General features: G+C 32.8%; 2 protein-coding genes across 2 annotated transcripts in view; both read right to left on the bottom strand.

The window, feature by feature from the left end:
* LOC127702911 (b(0,+)-type amino acid transporter 1-like) overlaps nt 1–3,393 on the bottom strand; it is a 30,041-nt gene extending 26,648 nt beyond the window's left edge. Inside the window, exon 1 of the mRNA XM_052207217.1 lies at nt 3,269–3,393. Coding sequence (XP_052063177.1) covers nt 3,269–3,290 — 22 coding nt within the window. The 5' untranslated portion in view covers nt 3,291–3,393. The remainder of the gene's footprint in view (nt 1–3,268) is intronic.
* Nucleotides 3,394–4,780: 1,387 nt separating this feature from the next.
* The window catches only part of LOC127702910 (b(0,+)-type amino acid transporter 1-like), a 37,611-nt gene continuing 23,231 nt past the window's right edge, over nt 4,781–19,160 (bottom strand). The window contains exons 5-13 of the mRNA XM_052207216.1: nt 18,035–18,160; nt 12,330–12,429; nt 10,737–10,781; nt 10,250–10,373; nt 9,512–9,615; nt 8,699–8,795; nt 7,603–7,752; nt 7,068–7,236; nt 4,781–6,192 (exon numbers count right to left, since the gene is read on the bottom strand). Coding sequence (XP_052063176.1) covers nt 6,122–6,192; nt 7,068–7,236; nt 7,603–7,752; nt 8,699–8,795; nt 9,512–9,615; nt 10,250–10,373; nt 10,737–10,781; nt 12,330–12,429; nt 18,035–18,160 — 986 coding nt within the window. The 3' untranslated portion in view covers nt 4,781–6,121. The remainder of the gene's footprint in view (nt 6,193–7,067; nt 7,237–7,602; nt 7,753–8,698; nt 8,796–9,511; nt 9,616–10,249; nt 10,374–10,736; nt 10,782–12,329; nt 12,430–18,034; nt 18,161–19,160) is intronic.

Raw genomic sequence — 19,160 nt, 5'->3', positions numbered from 1 at the left:
AATAGCAATATACTTATAATACAATGTTGATAGATCCGATACGTTTGTTACTACCCAAGGTTATAATAGTCTCGATGGAGAACCCCGTGGACCACGAGTGATTCACTCGTGATCCCTAGCAGGCTCAATAACTTATATACTAAAAGATAAACATTAAGACGACACGAAGTTGAAATGATTTATACATGTAACGATGTTACAAATTGTGCAAGTCAAAATCTACTTTTAAATCAGTTTCTGTATGCGTAAATAAAATTGTGTTTTATACAATATATACATTGTTTACTAGTGTCACCATTTATTTAGTTTCATGGTCAGTAACTACATTGTACTATACTTTTGTTTATAATAATTGTAAGGTGTAAGGTTGTGGATAGGGGTTCACATTGCTGTATCATGTATTATTTATTCAAATTCTCTCTCTTTTTTTTTCTTTTTTTTGGGGGGGGGGAGGGGGCATTTTTTTTTTTTCTATTCTTAATACTTTAGCAGTCTTCTCTTTTCTTTATTTTCTGCACATTCTTCTCTTTATTCAGTAAACACAGTGCATCCAGACACCTAGTTATGGTATAGAATGGTAAACCTGGTAAGGGAGTAGCTACACCAGTATTACGTGTGTCTTATTTCTTTATATTTCTTGGTTTAAGCATTTGAATTTTCCCTATACTTTGTGCAAATTTGAAGAAGTTCTCTAAATCTTCATTATTATTTTGCAAAAAATAGTCCTGATTGAATCTCACCTAAACAATTTTGAGCCACATAAGTGCAAAATATATTAAGTCCTATTTTTTTTTTTTTTTTTTTTTAATTAATATATGAATATACGTTTAGAGTTAGTTGTTAAGAAATGACACACAATCAACCAGTATGGTCTTGTTGTTCCAAAATCTTAGCACTTTCGCTCGGCGTTTTGCATTTGCGCCGATCTGCATTTCACCTGCGCCGATTTTTTCTTTCACTTGCGCTGATTATTTCGTTCATTTGCGCCGATTGTTTTACAGGTAAATTACAGATGAAAACTATTTTTATTTATTATTATAAACCTCTTCCGCTAGCCAGTTATACATGTTATGAATCATCAATTAAAACATGCATATACCTGTTGCCCCTGCCCACAATGGGGAGGTGGAAGCAGGATTTCGAGCAAAACAAGTCAATTTTAAGGTTAAAAGCACTCTGTTTACATCCACTAAAATAACTGAGTATAGCAATTAAATATTAAATGATATAAAATCTAGTTACAGCCTTTGAAATATAAAAGGACAATAAAAAACTCTTTACGCCATGAAAAAAGCACAGCACGAAAATGCAAAAAGGAGCAAATGGAACTTGAAATGATTGAATCGGCGCAAATGAAACAACCAAATCGGTGCAAATGAAAGATTGAAAATTTATAAATCGGCGCAAATGTCATACGACGTTCGCTATATTCTCTGAATATCAAATCTTTCCCACGTATTTTTCACTATTATAAGGATATAATAATTAGTTCGGTATTGTGATATTCCCACACAAATTTTTATATATACGAGATCAAAGTGGTAAGAAACGGTTTACATTTATTTGTTATGAAAAGTTGTTTTACAGTCGATAAGATTTTACAGAGTTTGATTTTTTGGATAAATAATTATAGATATAAACGCGCAGAACCGGAACATGTATACAGCCTGGGGTCAATGTACTATTGGTTTCTTAAACCTGCTGGATTGTGTTCGACTTAAACGCACTTTTCTCAATACATGTATATAACAAAAGACAGGTTACAGTTATTGATATGTCAAAAAACAATATTGATATTCATATGGATATTAATTTTCAAAGTTAAAAGCACTGATTTTAGAAATTAAGAATTTCTAAATTAAGCCTAAATTTCGGTATTAACAAATCACTTCAACAACAAAAATTTTTCACACTATTTAATAAAATTGTTGGCGATTTTTTTCTTCCTTCCAACTATATATATTCAAGGAAATAAATGACACCTGCGTCTTATTTTGAAATCTTCAAATACACTAGTAAAAATTGCACACAGTGATGTAAATCTGTTGTTCTTAAAGTGTTTTCGGTACAACTAAAAGCGCAATGTAGTTGATCTGATTTCTAAACTAAGGTATTTATCATATTTTTTTTATATGATGACACAACGTATTTTGAGTAATGTCTTGTTACACAGACCTGCCAACTTATTTGTCATTATTGAAGCAAAAAGATAAATCCTGCAAAACCACGCCACCGGCTTAATAATGTTTCTAACATTAATGAGGTTTTTTTATAACTTGGCTTGAAAATAATACCATTGTCACCATATGTAATATTTTAACACTGACGTACAGTTATCATGAACAGAGCATGAAATTAAAAAGGCCTCCATTCCACACTTTATCGATAGTTTAGTTTAAACATATTTTATTTGCAAAAGTAGCAAAAGGGATTGGACACAAGTTATAACAACATTAGTGGCGTCCTCTCACTTTATCGATAAGATTTATTTGAAGTCGTACATGGACGTAAACTGTAACACTAACAGTACACATAGTTGAAAGATTTCCTAATTTTTTTATTTGAAACTAATTATTGCGGTTTTTTGTCAAGAAATTGTCCACACATTGGCGAAAAAAATATACCCTGGTGACTGCTATGTGACTCTGCATCTATATAAAACACACTATGGTTCAGTATTGTTCGTAGATACTATTTTTCTTTCATTTCATAGGAATAGGTGAAACCCCAAACTTCTTTGTTAAACAAAATACAAGTAGCCTTAGTCTATAGACTTGTTGGAAGAATTTGTAATTTGTAATATCAACGAAATGAAAGAATCCACCGTTCGGAAAGATGAGTTTTCCTTAAATCCGCAAAAATTAGTACAATTGTATATAGAATTCACAATAATGCAAACAGGATCGAAAAAGTTGACTAACAAACATATATGTGACATCGCCCAATTTGATATTGATCCTTGACCTTAAGTTCATTCAATGTATATAACACTTCCGTATCGTTTGATTATGTACGTTAATTTCACAAAAACGGAGACGGAACGCATTGATTGATAATGTGTTAGTACATTCGGACGATTGTGTGTTCATAACTGCAAAATATAACACTGCATGTGTATCTGTAACTAAAATAAAAGCATATCGTATCACACCTGTTAAGTTTGTATAGTGAAAGTTCTTTAGCGCATAATTATAACATATACTTTTTATTTATAACTTTCAAAGTTTGTTTACTTTGTCTCGGACCAGTATTTCTGTAGGTTTCTTACCTGAATACGATTTATTTTCCATCTTGTACACGGCGCATAAAAGAACTGCATTGACAGAATAGTTTAAACGCACGATTGTGAGGTGTAGGTGTTTACAAATTAACTGGATTTAATTTTAAACTTATAAAAAGAAACAGGACGTTCTGCTCTAATGAACCGTAAAGACTTTAAAATTGCATAAATATGTAATATATGTATTATACATATGTATATCCAAGCGAACTTTGAAACTTTTAGGACTACTTTGAACAGATTTGATTTATTACCAATGGAGGGACTTCACTAACGGCTGGCTTTTAGCACTAGGGACTCGTTTGCCTTGTAGTATCTGTTTCTACAATGTTCATGAGGTATGACGAACGCATTAACACATTCTCAACTTAAATCGTTTGTATGTATTGTTGAAAGATCAAATACCGTAGTAGATCTTAGTACGATAAACGTTAAATGATTTTGATTATTCTGATGTGTGTCTATGTATATTTTGCTTTCCATGATTATTGTTAGGTTTTGAGTTGTGTATTTCGCGTTTTGATTCTTAACAAAATAATACTGTACAGTTCAATATTCTATTCAAACATAAGCAAAAACAAGTTACAATATTCTACGTAGACAGTTTGTGGTGGCGGCACATAATAGTTACGCTTAAACGTTCCCGTACTCATCGACAATTATGTTTATACATAACTTACATGTACTTAAGTCACTTAAAACCGTATATATCTAGAAAAATTTAAAGCGGTGATTCGTACATTGCATGAACTCACCGGAGTTGTGTTTCTTTGAGCAACACGAAGAGTGCTATTTGTTCCGTTTTAATGTTTTTGGGATACTTTTTGTACACAAGTCTCCTACACTAAACACATTAAATGGAAAAAAGTACATGCAGAACGAAAAGCAAGTACATGTTACAGTCAGGTACATTTGTGAAACAGTCAATATGGAAACAGTGATGGAAGATTTTATTTTATACTTATAATATGTAAATTGCAGATAAGTTATACTATTTATTTTTCTTGCAATAAAGGATGCAGGGGGGGGAGCGACAACGCTACATGTCATATATTGTAAATTGTACGACAATGTTATGTATTCGTACTCCCCCTTTGTCAAGTCTGAAATTGCTGAAGTTCAAATACATCAATAACATACTTATATGAATCTATCATTTATTTTTGATGTACCTCATAGGTTCAGCAATGTTAATTTATTTTCATAAAATACAAAACAATATATACAACAAATACCTGATATATTTTTAATTATAATAGTTCCAGAAAAGCGCTTCGAACGCGTCAAATTTTTAAAGTGTAATTGCCCATTTAGTAGCAAATTTAACTATCATTTTTAAATTCCAATGAAAAAGAAACATTTCTAATAACGGAAGGTTTTGCTTTTTTAAAAATTGAGTATGATTTTAAAAGATTAAATCGAACCATAAGACGAAATGTATGAAACTATTAAAATTAAATCAATTATTAACTTTTTTTGGGGTGATGCTACATGTATTCTATGATAATAACATTATTATATTAATAATATTATTGGTTTGTAACTCACTTCAATGCAATTTATGTTTCTTTATAATACTAAGCTTTTTAAAAGTTGTTGCTAAGCTGTACAAAAGTGAATAATATGTTATTACCTAAAAACTTAAAGCGAATATCTCTGACATATTACTTTTATAAAAGTTGTTGTAAAGCTGTACAAAAGTGAAAAATATGTTATTACCTAAAAACTAAAAACGTATATCTCTGATATGTTACTTTTTCAAAAGTTGTTGCTAAGCTGTACAAAAGTAAATACTTTGTTATTACCTAAAAACTAAAAATGTATATCTCTGAAATGTTACATGTAAACAGCCTTAACATATGTTTCTTTATAATACTAAGCTTTTTAAAAGTTGTTGCTAAGTTGTACAAAAGTTAGTAATAATATGTTATTACCTAAAAACTTAAAGCGAATATCTCTGACATATTTCTTTCATAAAAGTTGTTGTAAAGCTGTACAAAAGTGAAAAATATGTTATAATCTAAAAACTAAAAACGTATATCTCTGATATATTACTTTTTTAAAAGTTGTTGCTAAGCTGTACAAAAGTAAATAATATGTTATTACCTAAAAACTAAAAACGTATATCTCTGAAATGTTACATGTAAACAGCCTTAACATATTTCCGATGTTGCTATTTCTAGAATATAGTTAAAATAAACAATTATTAAAGCTTACAATTAAATTTTTACAACAATAAATTGAAATGTAATACAATACATAGTTGAAGTACAATACACATTATGTATACATCACCCAAGACAACAAAAATGTATCATGTTCCGTATACAATTTTAAGAATAATGCAATGGAATTGATTGTATCTGACAACACAAAACTCTAATTATATGGCGTGTGCGAATATGCATTTTTTTCTCAAATAAAAAAAAATGAATGCTTCTTTTTATAACTTTATTGGGGTGTAAATTAAAGCGTTGACCGAAACACATATTGTATAAGGCGCAGAATCGGTTCATTCTAAAAATATGCGCACGATCAAAGCTTTTACAACCCTATAAAATTATAAAATTAAAAGAAGTATTCAATTCTTATAATTACATTGTTATACTAGTAACATGGAATTGAGAGTATTTTCAAGTTTCTGGGGTTTAATTTTTCTTCTATGCATTGTTAACAATGTCACGGATAGCACGTGCAGTCATAGCTGTTGTATTTTATATGGAATTGGTGTGCATCACGATTGTTGTCAGCCAATTAAAATTACGGATTCTAATGAAATATACATGCTATGATATTATTCAAACGTATTTGTATTTGTTTCCTTGTATTTTTTTTCTATTTTCAGTCAAAGTCTGGAACATAAGGGCTTGGAGCAACTTCCATAAGTTTCTGTAAAAACCGAGTGACTGTGTCTAAAAGAATAAAATATAAATCTAAAATAGTTCAAGTTTATATTTCAAAAATTTTCATAACCCTAATATACCAAAGTATGGACAATGACCAGTTGATCACATGTAAAACATAGCATGTATAATTAGCAGAAAATACATCAATGTACCGACAAGCTGGAAATAGGTATCTGATAGGGCTCACACGTTAAAACTCATTACTATCAAGCTGCTGATCAAATATGAAAGTATGAGTTTTGCTCATTGTTGAAGGCCGTACGGTGACCTATAGTTGTAAACTTCTATGTCATTTGGTCTCTGTTGGGGAGTTGTCTCATTGGCAATTATACCACATCTTATTTTTATAATTCTGTGCAAAACCTTACAAATATGTGATGGAAATTATTTTTTATTACACGAACGAATGTATATGGTTGGGCGGCCTTACGAGTAGACGGACGAGGTGAATGCAATACACATCAACTTTTTGAGCGGGGTATAAGTGTTTTGCTTTACAGTTGTGAGAAATAATGGTTCTACATCCAGTCGATGCATAGTTTTGGCATTGCATGTTGTTTAGCTTTTTTTCAGACTGTTATGGTTGTCTAATTGAAAATTATACCACATCTTCTGATTTTTATTTTGAAATTATTTATGGTTGATTAATTATCTCTTATTGTATCTGAAGACCTTATTATGCAATTGTACTTAAACTTTTCGTGTTGTAGTGTCGTTGTCCTATTTATAAAGAAAATAAACATGTATATGTTATCTTTTGTTCATTAATTCTCTAGTTCGGTCGTCACTAATAGAATCTTGCTATAAAACATTGCTTTCTAATAATTTAAAAGTATTTGATAATACTTGATGTGTTATCTTAAATTTTGAAACTTACTTACCAAATCGCCCTGTCATCAGTTGGAAATGTACCAACGGAATATAAAACACTAGACCACCGACCATAAAAATAGCAGCATAAAGAAATTCTATTCTTGGATCTTGAATTATTGGTGCAATAACTAGGTAAATAGAACAGGCTAAAAATATTACTGGCAGCAATAAAAACACCTGAAAAAAATTGAACTTTGTCATAAATTGATGTTTTTGTTTAATAACAAGTCGATAAAGACTTTCCGTAATTAATTTTGAAAACAGTATAACTTTTAACAGTCTTTTAACATTTCTTCTTTTGAAGAATAATCAATTGTTCTGCAAAAAAAGTAACTCCTGTTTGCCAAAAAAAAATCTCATATTGAAAATTGCCTAAATGTTAAGCACATACCTATATCGCTCATTTCAAATGTATTCTACGTCTTTTTGGTGTAGTTCTTCGTATCCGTAGGCCTCTATTATGAGGAATTTGCACACCTTTTGTACATGTATATATAGATCATTGGACTTTAAAGTGTGTAACTAATTAAAAATAATACTCACTTTTATTGGTCTATGAGCATCTTTCATTTTCCATCGTAAAATAAACAAACTAACGATAGCCAGTGCATAAAACAGCCATGCAGCAAAACTAAAGAAATCGATTAATTGTCCAATATCACCGGGAATCAACATTAATAAAGATAAGGTTGCCTGCAAAGATAAAGAAAATAGGCAAGTTTCCTCTGCAGCACAAAGTCCAGCTTTGGATAAGCAATTATATCACAAAACATTTCTATGTTTCGAGCAGTAAAAGCAAGATCAATGAATTATTTTTGCATAAAAAGCGATATTGAAGATATCATATTTGGATAATAACTTCAAAATTCATGATAAAGATAGCCTGCATATACAATTCCAAATAATCAAATATTCAAAGGTCTCAAAGAGGGATCTTGTATTCCCATTCTTCATATACCCCTCAAAGAATTGTTCCAAGTTTATATTTAATATTTAAAGGGTATGTGATTTGATGCCAAATTTCCAATTAGCCGTGCCATGTCTGCGTTTTTACTTGCGTCGCCGAAGTCGGAAGCAGGTCTAGTAACCGCGTGACTCCGTCCGTCCGTCCGTTCGTCACTTCCTGTTTGACGATAGTTTGAAATTTTACAATACTCATTGTTCAAGGAAAAATTTCATTAAAGTTTTCTTGTCTCCTATTGAAGTGAATGATTTTAATATTTGTTCTGGGAATGATAAGTTATGCTCCGGTAAACATGTTACTTTAATCATCTGCATGCAGCGACGCAAGTCCAGACCGGGTATTGTTCTTGTTATACACCCCCCCGCAGTCAAACGGAAGAAACTGCCATTTAGACTGCGAAAAATAGTTTAAGGAACCCTCGAGCTTAGGGCGTATGATATAGAAATATTTAATAATATTAAAATTTGAGTAATAGTTTAAATCAATACCAATTGTGAACAAGTCGCCCCGGTAGTTCATGTATTAACCAAATTCAGTATGAAAGTCCCAAAGTACCATGACCTAATATCCACACTGATCTGCGTCCACACTTAGGTATTTATAAATTATACAACATCACTCGAATGCAAGTTTATAAGGAATGAAAAGTAGTTGATCTATTATACCTGCACTTACTGTAAATATTAGGCATGGGATTGGTGTATACCTCCGACAGTTTACATATGACAATATTTCCGGAAATTGTTCATCTCTTGCAGCAGAGTATAGTGTTCTGAAATCAACAAAGATATTGTATCGTTTTACGTCGAAATTGCAAGTTAAAGTTATAATAATTATGGCAATAACAACCATAGATTGTTGGATATGAAATGAATCTTGTCCGTCCCACCACTTTTTCATAGAAAATGCGAGTTAGAAATGCTGCTATTTCTTTCTATCGCTGATAAAACCGCATTTCTTTGGCCAATGATTTTGAACTTTTGTTTTTCGGAGTTTGGTATTGTTTCATATTGTCTATTCTTCAATAAAAAAAAAAGAACCAAACGTTTTTATACGCAATGAAATGCATTTCTTCTTGTGGGCAATGCACACAAAAGGGTCCAGAAAAGCTATTCCAAACCTTTTATTGTCAACTAAGCCTTGTTGAGTTTAGAGCCGTAGGTTTCTCCCAAAAAAAATACATAATTAATCAAAATCAAATTAATCTTAAAAGTTTTACTATTAATAATATATCAAAATTATTCTAAAACACTTACTATGTTGTGAATGAACCAGTTAGGAATCACAGCAGTAACGACACCAAATGTTTCGACGTTCGAAGCTCAAGAACGGCAAAGAAAATTACAACGAAAGTAAAAAGGCATAAGCAGCCTTAAAGCCGGAAGAATCAGTCTAAGATGGACTTTACCATTGGTAGTAAAATATTCACTGTCAATTGCTTATTAACCAGCTAACAAAAGATTGAAATACCGAAAAAGGTTAATTTACCTGACTCCTGCAAATAAGGATCCATTTGCGGCACCGAATGTTGAACACAAAACAAATATTGGCATTATTATACCAGCAGATCCAAGTACTTGCTCTCCCCATGTCTGAAATTTAAAATGATGATAAGTAGTATACATATGATTTAAGAAAACTTTATTTGAATTCAGCAATATTTGACTGTTGGGGAAAATGTGTAATTACATGTAGTACACTTTCAATTTTCATACTTCATCATCTGATATTTTATTGAAGACTTAAAGTAATAAACATTTTTGGAATTTGGGGTCCTCGATATATGCTCTTCAACTTTGTACTTGATATGGCAGTTTAACTTTTTTTTATTCAAGCATCACTGATGAGTCTTTAAAGATAAAACGAGCGTCTGGCGTTCAAAATTATAAACCTGGTATCATTGATGAGGTTTTTTTTTTTTTAATCTGTCTTGTGTTATAATATTTTGATATCACATTAAGAAAATGAAAATAAATTGTAAAATTATACTAATCCTACTAAAAACAACTCACTGTTGTTTTCCGACATCTTATATAAAAATATGTTGCAAGAAGCAGAAGTGTTAAAATATCCATCAAGTCTAATGAATATATTTTTTAAATCGAATATATAAATTTATCAAAAAAATAATTGTAACTTTTTAGTTGACGAACTGCAACAGAGTTCATTTAAAATAATTATATTTCAGTACACATTTCGTTAATGTCATTGTCATAGAAACATTACCACTGCAACAGCATCAGAATCCAACAAACCATCTGTTCCTAACACAACAAGATATGAAATATTTGCTAAAACGTAGAGAACGGTCACTAGCAGTACACCAATAATGTTAGCTCTAGGAAGATTTCTACAAGTTAGACAAAAAATGTGCTACTAAACTGTAAATAAATACTCAACGACATATAATTAAGAGGCAACAATACTTACCCGATATACAAAACTCTTTTGTGCAATTCAGCAAGATGTACCATATTAATAAATAAAGAAAAATAACACTATAACTTTTTGTAATACTTAAAAAAAAATTAGAATAGTACATGTGAAAACGATATAATACATATAATATTTTCTATTTCTTATTATTAACTGAGCTTTCATATTTAGATTGAAACATATCCAAACCAATTCTAGGAGATCACACTGAGTATAATATTTGCAGAATGTTACAGAACATTGAATTTTCATTATAATAATATCATTTTAGTCTTACACATATGGATTCTTGAGTTCTTCTGTTATATAATTCAAATTATTCCTACAAAGAAAGATAAGTAAAAATTGTATATGAGCAAATGGCATTGAAACATACAAAAATGTTATTTATTTCGTTCTATCTACGCCATAGGATCCAGGGGGGGGGGGGATTTTGGGGGCCCTGGCCCCCCTTTCGTGGGAAAAATTTGGTTGATTATATAGGGAATCTCTGAAGCATGACTGGAGCCCCCCCCTCTTAGGTCAGTCAGCGCCCCCCCCCCCCCTTATGAAAAGTTCTGGATCCGCCACTGTTAACGCACACTTAAATTGGTATCTTAGACCATCATATAAATTTTGATTATGTTCAATTTTTTTTTTTTTGGTAAATCTAGTTTTGTGTAGGAATAAAATGAACTTAAGAAAGTAACACAAAGACATAAACAAGAAGTACGGTCTTTATCTGTAGACAATTGTCAATACAATTTGTCAAGCTTTCACGGAAAATGAGAGGTAGCTAGCATTATCCTAGTATCCTTTAACTTCACGTTCTGCTATATAGATAATGTCCTCTCACTAATTTGCTATATAGATAATGTCCTCTCACTAATAAATTCAAAGTTTGGTAACATCGTTAAACGCATCTATCCCATCGAACTTGAAATAAATGATACCACAGATGCAAGGTGGGTGTGCCTCATATCTAGATATTAGATTTTTACACTGAGGAACGGTTTAGAACAAAACTTATCAACAAAAGGTATGATTCTAGCTTCCAAATTGTGATTTTGCCATTTCCATCCAGCAACATTCCAGCACCGCCTACATATGAATATATATCTCCCAGTTGATACAATATTCAATAGTTATCGTTTCCTATCAGGACTTCCTTAAAGGAGAGTTGCTGCTTACAAGGAAACTATTAAACCGTGGGTTCTAGGTGATAAAGTTGAAGCAGTTCCATCGAAATTTTTGCGTACTCCATCACGAGTTAGTTGACCGTTATGGAATATTGGTGTCACAGATGATTGCAGGTACGTTCCAAAAGTCGTAACCACCATCCCGTTTTCTTTTGTTCGATTATAACAACAGCGAATGAGACTCGTTACGGAATGATTACTTGCCTTGGGCAGTACGGCGGGTGCCACAGATGAAGCAGGACCTGCATATCCTTCCAGAACGCATGAGATCACCCCAAGTTTTTGGTGGGATTCATGATGCTCTATATTTAGTTTTCTATGTAGTATTTTGTGAACTTGTTTATATTTTTGTCCTTCTTTTTTTTGTCAAGATTTTGTCAGTTTTAATCGACTTATGACTTTTGGTTGTCCCTTCGGTATCGTCCACCTCTTGTATACTTTTTTCATTCAACAACAAGACTACAAATTCTAATTAAAAAAAAATGCAATAGCTTTAAAAAAAATAAGGATGTGTATATATGTATTTATCAATGAACTATAAAACAGCTCATGAATGTGATACAATATGGCATATATATAGTAGATTTCCATCTATTTCTTTCAGTAGTAAACATTGTTTTACACATTACCATTTACGATGAACTACCATTAATAAAAGACTAAAACTAGCGTTGAAAAAATGGAATTCTTACCAACCGTCGTAAGCCCATAGTGCATCATAAAATGCCAATGCAACACCCGACGCCGACCCGACAGTTCCATCAAAGCCTGTCTTCATTGTAGCTGTATGTCCTATAGATAACAGAATACACAAATATGTTGTGATTTAAAAGAATATTTTAATTTAGAACTAAAAATTTTCTTACGATCAATTGAACAAAATATCTTAAAAAGATGGAACCAAAGGACAAGTATTTCATTCCTGGAGTCAGATGGATACATGGATGGTTTAAAACCGGCATCTTCTTCCATGTTCAAAATAACCGTGGTAATGTGATACATTTCAAAATATATATAACAACCTCTAATGGATGGATTTGTTTATATGGAAATCAACATTTATAATTTTAAAGTACATGTATATCTATTTAGTCAGACTAAGCCGGGGATCGAACCAGTGATATAACACACCCAAGGTTAGCACATTACCATGAGACAACTCCTGATAGTAGATCTCTTAACAAGTTATCAAACGTGTAGTTACCTGCAAATCCAATAAAAAATACCAACTCTCCTGTCCCTATTTCTTTATGTTTGTTTTGTTTGTTCGTTTGACTGTTTCGTTGTTTCTTTTAATGCATTTTAATTTTAATTTTCTTATCTAATCTCGTCGGTGATTGTATACTAGTAGTACATACTATATATATATAGACTTGTTTATATTGTTTCGTTTGGGCTTGTATTATATTTGCCTTCGGGTTTATACGATCCGTTCATCCTAATTTGACTCCTCAAAATTCGAGAGTCTATCCTAAATTGAGGTAAATTATATGGCCTTCCAAATACTGTTTCGATTCCTAACATCACTGAAGAGACATTAATTGTCGAAATCCGGATATGGTGTACAAAAATCTTTGCACCTTTGTTTGCGGTATACCATCTTTGCCGCAAGTTTATTGTTTTCTGTTTGGTATTAAATTTTTAATTAAGATCCATTTATTACACCTTGTGATCCGTTTATTTGGCAATCGCCAATGGCAGTCAGCAGGGTTTAAGAACATTTGTTGTTCGACCTGTTAGTCAAATGTGTTTTGTTAAAATATACTTTTTCACTTTTTTGATCTTTTGGAAAATGTTGTTTCTGCTGTATTTAGACCCCTCTAACAAGAAATTTGTTTTTGCATGCACACGTATAAAAATTGCGGTTTTTATCCAACGCAATCATAGGTTTGAACGTTGTTTTCAATTTAAACTTGTTTATATTTTTTCGTTTGGGCTTGTATTATATTTGCCTTCGGGTTTATATGATCCGTTCATCCTAATTTGACTCCTCAAAATTCGAGAGTCTATCCTAAATTGAGGCAAATTACATGGCCTTCCAAAGACTGTTTCGATTCCTAATATCACTGGAGAGACATTAATTGTCGAAATCCGGATATGGTGTACAAAAATCTTTGCACCTTTGTTTGCGGTATACCATCTTTGCCGCAAGTTTATTGTTTTCTGTTTGGTGTTAAATTTTTAATTAAGATCCATTTATTACACCTTGTGATCCGTTTATTTGGAAATCGCCAATGGCAGTCAGCAGGGTTTAAGAACATTTGTTGTTCGACCTGTTAGTCCAATGCGTTTTGTTAAAATATACTTTTTCACTTTTTTGGTCTTTTGGAAAATGTTGTTTGTGCTGTATTTAGACCCCTCTAACAAGAAATTTGTTTTTGCATGCACAAGTATAAAAATTGCGGTTTTTATCCAACGCAATCATAGGTTTGAACGTTGTTTTCAATTTAGACTTGTGTATATTTTTTCGTTTGGGCTTGTATTATATTTGCCTTCGGGTTTATATGATCCGTTCATCCTAATTTGACTCCTCAAAATTCGAGAGTCTATCCTTAATTGAGGTAAATTACATGGCCTTCCAAATACTGTTTCGATTCCTAACATCACTGAAGAGACATTAATTGTCGAAATCCGGATATGGTGTACAAAAATCTTTGCACCTTTGTTTGCGGTATACCATCTTTGCCGCAAGTTTATTGTTTTCTGTTTGGTATTAAATTTTTAATTAAGATCCATTTATTACACCTTGTGATCCGTTTATTTGGCAATCGCCAATGGCAGTCAGCAGGGTTTAAGAACATTTGTTGTTCGACCTGTTAGTCAAATGCGTTTTGTTAAAATATACTTTTTCACTTTTTTGGTCTTTTGGAAAATGTTGTTTGTGCTGTATTTAGACCCCTCTAACAAGAAATTTGTTTTTGCATGCACACGTATACAAATTGCGGTTTTTATCCAACGCAATCATAGGTTTGAACGTTGTTTTCAATTTAGACTTGTATATATATATATATATAAGTCTAGAGATTTGCACAACGATACTAATATAAGATGGTATTATACGAAGATTTTGTTAATAAATCGTGTTGACAAATATTTCGGCTTAACAAATAGCTTTCTTTAGTGTCAATTATTTTAACCATACTGATTATATGTACTAGTATACAAATAGCTCAATAATACAGGTAAGTTTTGGTCTATTGATTTAATACAAAATCCTGAACATCATAATATAAAACAAAATTCAATACTCAAATATACGTGACTGTGTATATTTACATCCCAAAATGAGTGAAAAATAAACCTTAGTATTTTTTATTGATGCCGTTTGGATGATGTACATTTAGTTCCTTTATCCAAAAGCCTTCCCGAACCTGTCGCTGAGCATCACTCCAGTGCATGTTCTGTTCAATCACTAGGATCTTCATGCGGTTAAAGTCATCAAGTTTGTGACCAGACTGTCTGAAATGCTGAGAAACTGGGAAAAGTGGCTTCTTAGAGATATCACTCCTATGGCCATTGAGGCGTTTGTGGAAAGGCTGCTTTGACTCACCAACATATTGGAGGCCACAAACCGAACATTCCAGAACGTAAATAACATTCATACTTTTGCAGTTAACATTGCAAAATATCTTATAGTTATTTTCGGTTGCCTTACTGTGAAAAGTTGATGAGTGATGCAGTAGGCAGCATCTGCAGCGTTTTTCATCACACGAACGACATTCTCCAGAAGTACTTCTATTATCAGACACTTCAGCCCGCACCAGCAGGTTACGCAGACTATTGGGTTACCTAAAAGCTATCATGGGAGGCTCGGGAAAAATCTTGGATAGTTTGGAATTCTTTTCAACTGTTTTCCAATGCTCACGAATAACACCGAAGCTGTTTTTGAGAGATGGGTGGTAAGTAAGAACACATGGAGTCCTTTTATTTTTCTTTTTATATTTGTATTCTAACAGTTTACTCCTTGGAATAGTTTCCGTTTTCTGAAAGCCTTTTTGGATAGTTCTGTGTTTGTAGCTCCTTCTCTTCAAGCGGGTTTCGAGTTGACGTAGTTGTTTTTTAGTTGTTTCTATGTTGGAACATATTCGCTTGACTCTGAGTGCCTGACTGTACGGGATGCTCTTAGTACAATGAGCAGGATGGCAACTTTTAGGGGACAGATATTGGTGAGTGTCAGTAGGCTTAGAATAAAGATCAGTGGATATGATGCCATCTGTGAGCGAGCTGGAGGTATCGAGGAAGGTGATTTTGGATTTAGATTTCTCATGAGTAAATTTGATACTTGGATGTATGTTGTTGGCATGAGTGATGAATGTATCTAAATCCTCGTCACTTTTATTCCATTTCATATCCACATCATCTATAAATCTAAACCAGGAAAGCGGTTTTTCGATGGAATATTCAAGGAGTTGTTTTTCTAATTTGCCCATAAATATGTTGGCATATGATGGAGCCATTTTGGTGCCCATAGCAGTTCCATTAACTTGCAGATAATGATCTCCATCAAAAGTGAAGTTGTTGTTTTTGAGTACCAGCGTGAGCATTTTGACCAGGCATTCAGTAGGTGGATATTTCACTGGTCGGGAATTCCAAACTTCTTTACATGCATCAATGCCATCTGCATGTGGAATATTCGTGTAGAGGGAGGTGACGTCCATAGAGGCAAGTGTCGTGTCGGAGGGGAGTGGATTTAAGGCCTGCAATTTTCTAAGATAATCGGTAGTATCTTCAACATGTTGACGAAGATGGAAGTCAAAGAATTCCGATATTTTTTCCGTCGGATGACCGTTCGCTGAAACTATAGGTCTTCCTGGGTTCGCGTCGAAGGAGAATAACCGCTCGGTTTAGGGATCCAAGTACTCTTTTTTATAAATTTGTAGTTGTTCTCGTCTTCTGAAATTTCTGAGTCGCTATCCGAGCATCTGTTGTTATTCTCCTTCGACGCGACACTCACCAATATCTGTCCCCTAAAAGTTGCCATCCTGCTTATTGTACTAAGAGCATCCCGTACAGTCAGGCACTCAGAGTCAAGCGAATATGTTCCAACATAGAAACAACTAAAAAACAACTACGTCAACTCGAAACCCGCTTGAAGAGAAGGGGCTACAAACACAGAACTATCCAAAAAGGCTTTCAGAAAGCGGAAACTATTCCAAGGAGTAAACTGTTAGAATACAAATATAAAAAGAAAAATAAAAGGAGTCCATGTGGTCTTACTTACCACCCATCTCTCAAAAACAGCTTCGGTGTCATTCGTGAGCATTGGAAAACAGTTGAAAAGAATTCCAAACTATCCAAGATTTTTCCCGAGCCTCCCATGATAGCTTTTAGGCAACCCAATAGTCTGCGTAACCTGCTGGTGCGGGCTGAAGTGTCTGATAATAGAAGTACTTCTGGAGAATGTCGTTCGTGTGATGAAAAACGCTGCAAATGCTGCCTACAGATGCATCACTCATCAACTTTTCACAGTAAGGCAACCGAAAATAACTATAAGATATTTTGCAATGTTAAATGCAAAAGTATGAATGTTGTTTACATTCTAAAATGTTCGGTTTGTGGCCTCCAATATGTTGGTGAGTCAAAGCAGCCTTTCCACAAACGCCTCAATGGCCATAGGAGTGATATCTCTAAGAAGCCAGTTTCTCAGCATTTCAGACAGTCTGGTCACAAACTTGATGACTTTAACCGCATGAAGATCCTAGTGATTGAACAGAACATACACTGGAGTGATGCTCAGCGACAGGTTCGGGAAAACTTTTGGATAAAGGAACTAAATGTACATCATCCAAACGGCATCAATAAAAAATACTGAGTTTTATTTTTCACTCATTTTGGGATGTAAATATACACAGTCACGTATATTTGAGTATTGAGTTTTGTTTTATATTATGATGTTCAGGATTTTGGATTAAATCAATAGACCAAAACTTACCTGTATTATTGAGCTATTTTTATACATATAATCAGTATTGTTAAAATAATTGACACTGAAGAAGGCTATTTGTTAAGCCGAAATATTTGTCAACACGATTTATTTGCAACATCTTCGTATAATACCATCTTATATTAGTATCGTTGCGCAAATCTCTAGACTTATATAATTTTTTCCTTACCTGCACAGTATCGTCTATTCTAGACGATCCGGTACATAGTAAATTTGCTGGTTGGTCCTTTTTATAGACTTCTATATATATATATATATTATATATAGTCGGCTTTGTTGAATTTTTTCACATGTTTTTCCAACTCTGTGTGATATAAGGATTGTGATCTTCTTTATTTTTTGAAAATTAGATATGGTGAGATTTTTTTATTAAATTTTGATGCGAAATTTCCGAGACAACTCTCTATATTCATATTGATTTTGCTTCTTTTGAAATGATTGTTGTATGTTTACCTTGGCCTAGTTTAACAAGGCCTCCTATAACAATAATGACTAGAGCAATAAGCTTTGCTGCTGTGAAGAATACTTGAACACTGGCCCCTGCTCTTGTATCATAACAGTTGATGATGGTCAGAGTAACTGAAAGAATGACAGAATTATTTATAAACAAAAAGTGCTCTACAAGAAAACAGAAACATTTACAAACATTTTGGTGGGGTTCGTGTTGCTCAGTCTTTGGTTTTCCATTTTGTGTTTTTTGTACTGCTGTTTGTTTGTCGGTCTTTTTCTTTTTTGCCATGGCGTTGTCAGTTTATTTTCGACTTATGAGATTGAATCTCTCTTGAATCTTTCGCCTCTCTTTTACTACGAACTTGAAAAAAAAGTACAACGCACGCAAGGTTGTTTATTATTATTATGTTTGTTTGCATTGCTATGAATTTATCTTTCATTTTACTTAACAGGAAGAATTAAAAGCCAGCAAAAATATAAACAAAGATTAGAACATAAGAATGTTGAAATATTCGTTGATGACTGAACAGCAATATTATACTTAGTACTAGTAGTAGTCTACAATTAGATTAACATGTCTTTTTTTCATACTCTACAGGTTTATTGAACTTACACAAGTTATAAATACACCTAGTATCATGAATTGATAGCTTGTGTATTTTCTTCAATAAACTGTGTACTGTTTATGTTTCATCACCGATGGGATATATGTAGTATGATATACTTTTTTACACCCTGTGTCGTGGTTTTTGCCAAAACGTGTAGTAGAATGCTTTTTTTACCCTTCACGGAGACGTTTGAACATTGTGTGTGCTTTATTTAAAAGCGGTTGTTTTTGCTTACGTCTTGAAGCAGAATAATAACGAAATTGAATTTGGATTTTTTTAACTTAACTATGATCTATTGAAAGTTATTTGGTGTAATTAAAAATATATATCATGCCAAAAAGAAGTATTTGCGAAAAATGCCAATTTTTACCGTATCTCGACTGCTACTTTTTGCAAATACCCATCCATGTCTGTTAAGGGAGCTACCATTTGATTTCTATGGGGATGGGGGCTAGGATGAAATTTGAAAAAAGGCAGGACAGGAGTTTTGAGTAAAAAAAAGCCAGAATGAGCAACTTTGC

This window comes from Mytilus californianus, unplaced genomic scaffold (assembly GCF_021869535.1).
Source record: "Mytilus californianus isolate M0D057914Y unplaced genomic scaffold, xbMytCali1.0.p SCAF_5, whole genome shotgun sequence".
In the NCBI taxonomy this organism is placed as follows: Eukaryota; Metazoa; Mollusca; class Bivalvia; order Mytilida; family Mytilidae; genus Mytilus; species Mytilus californianus.
This window is presented reverse-complemented; position numbering and strand designations above follow the sequence as displayed.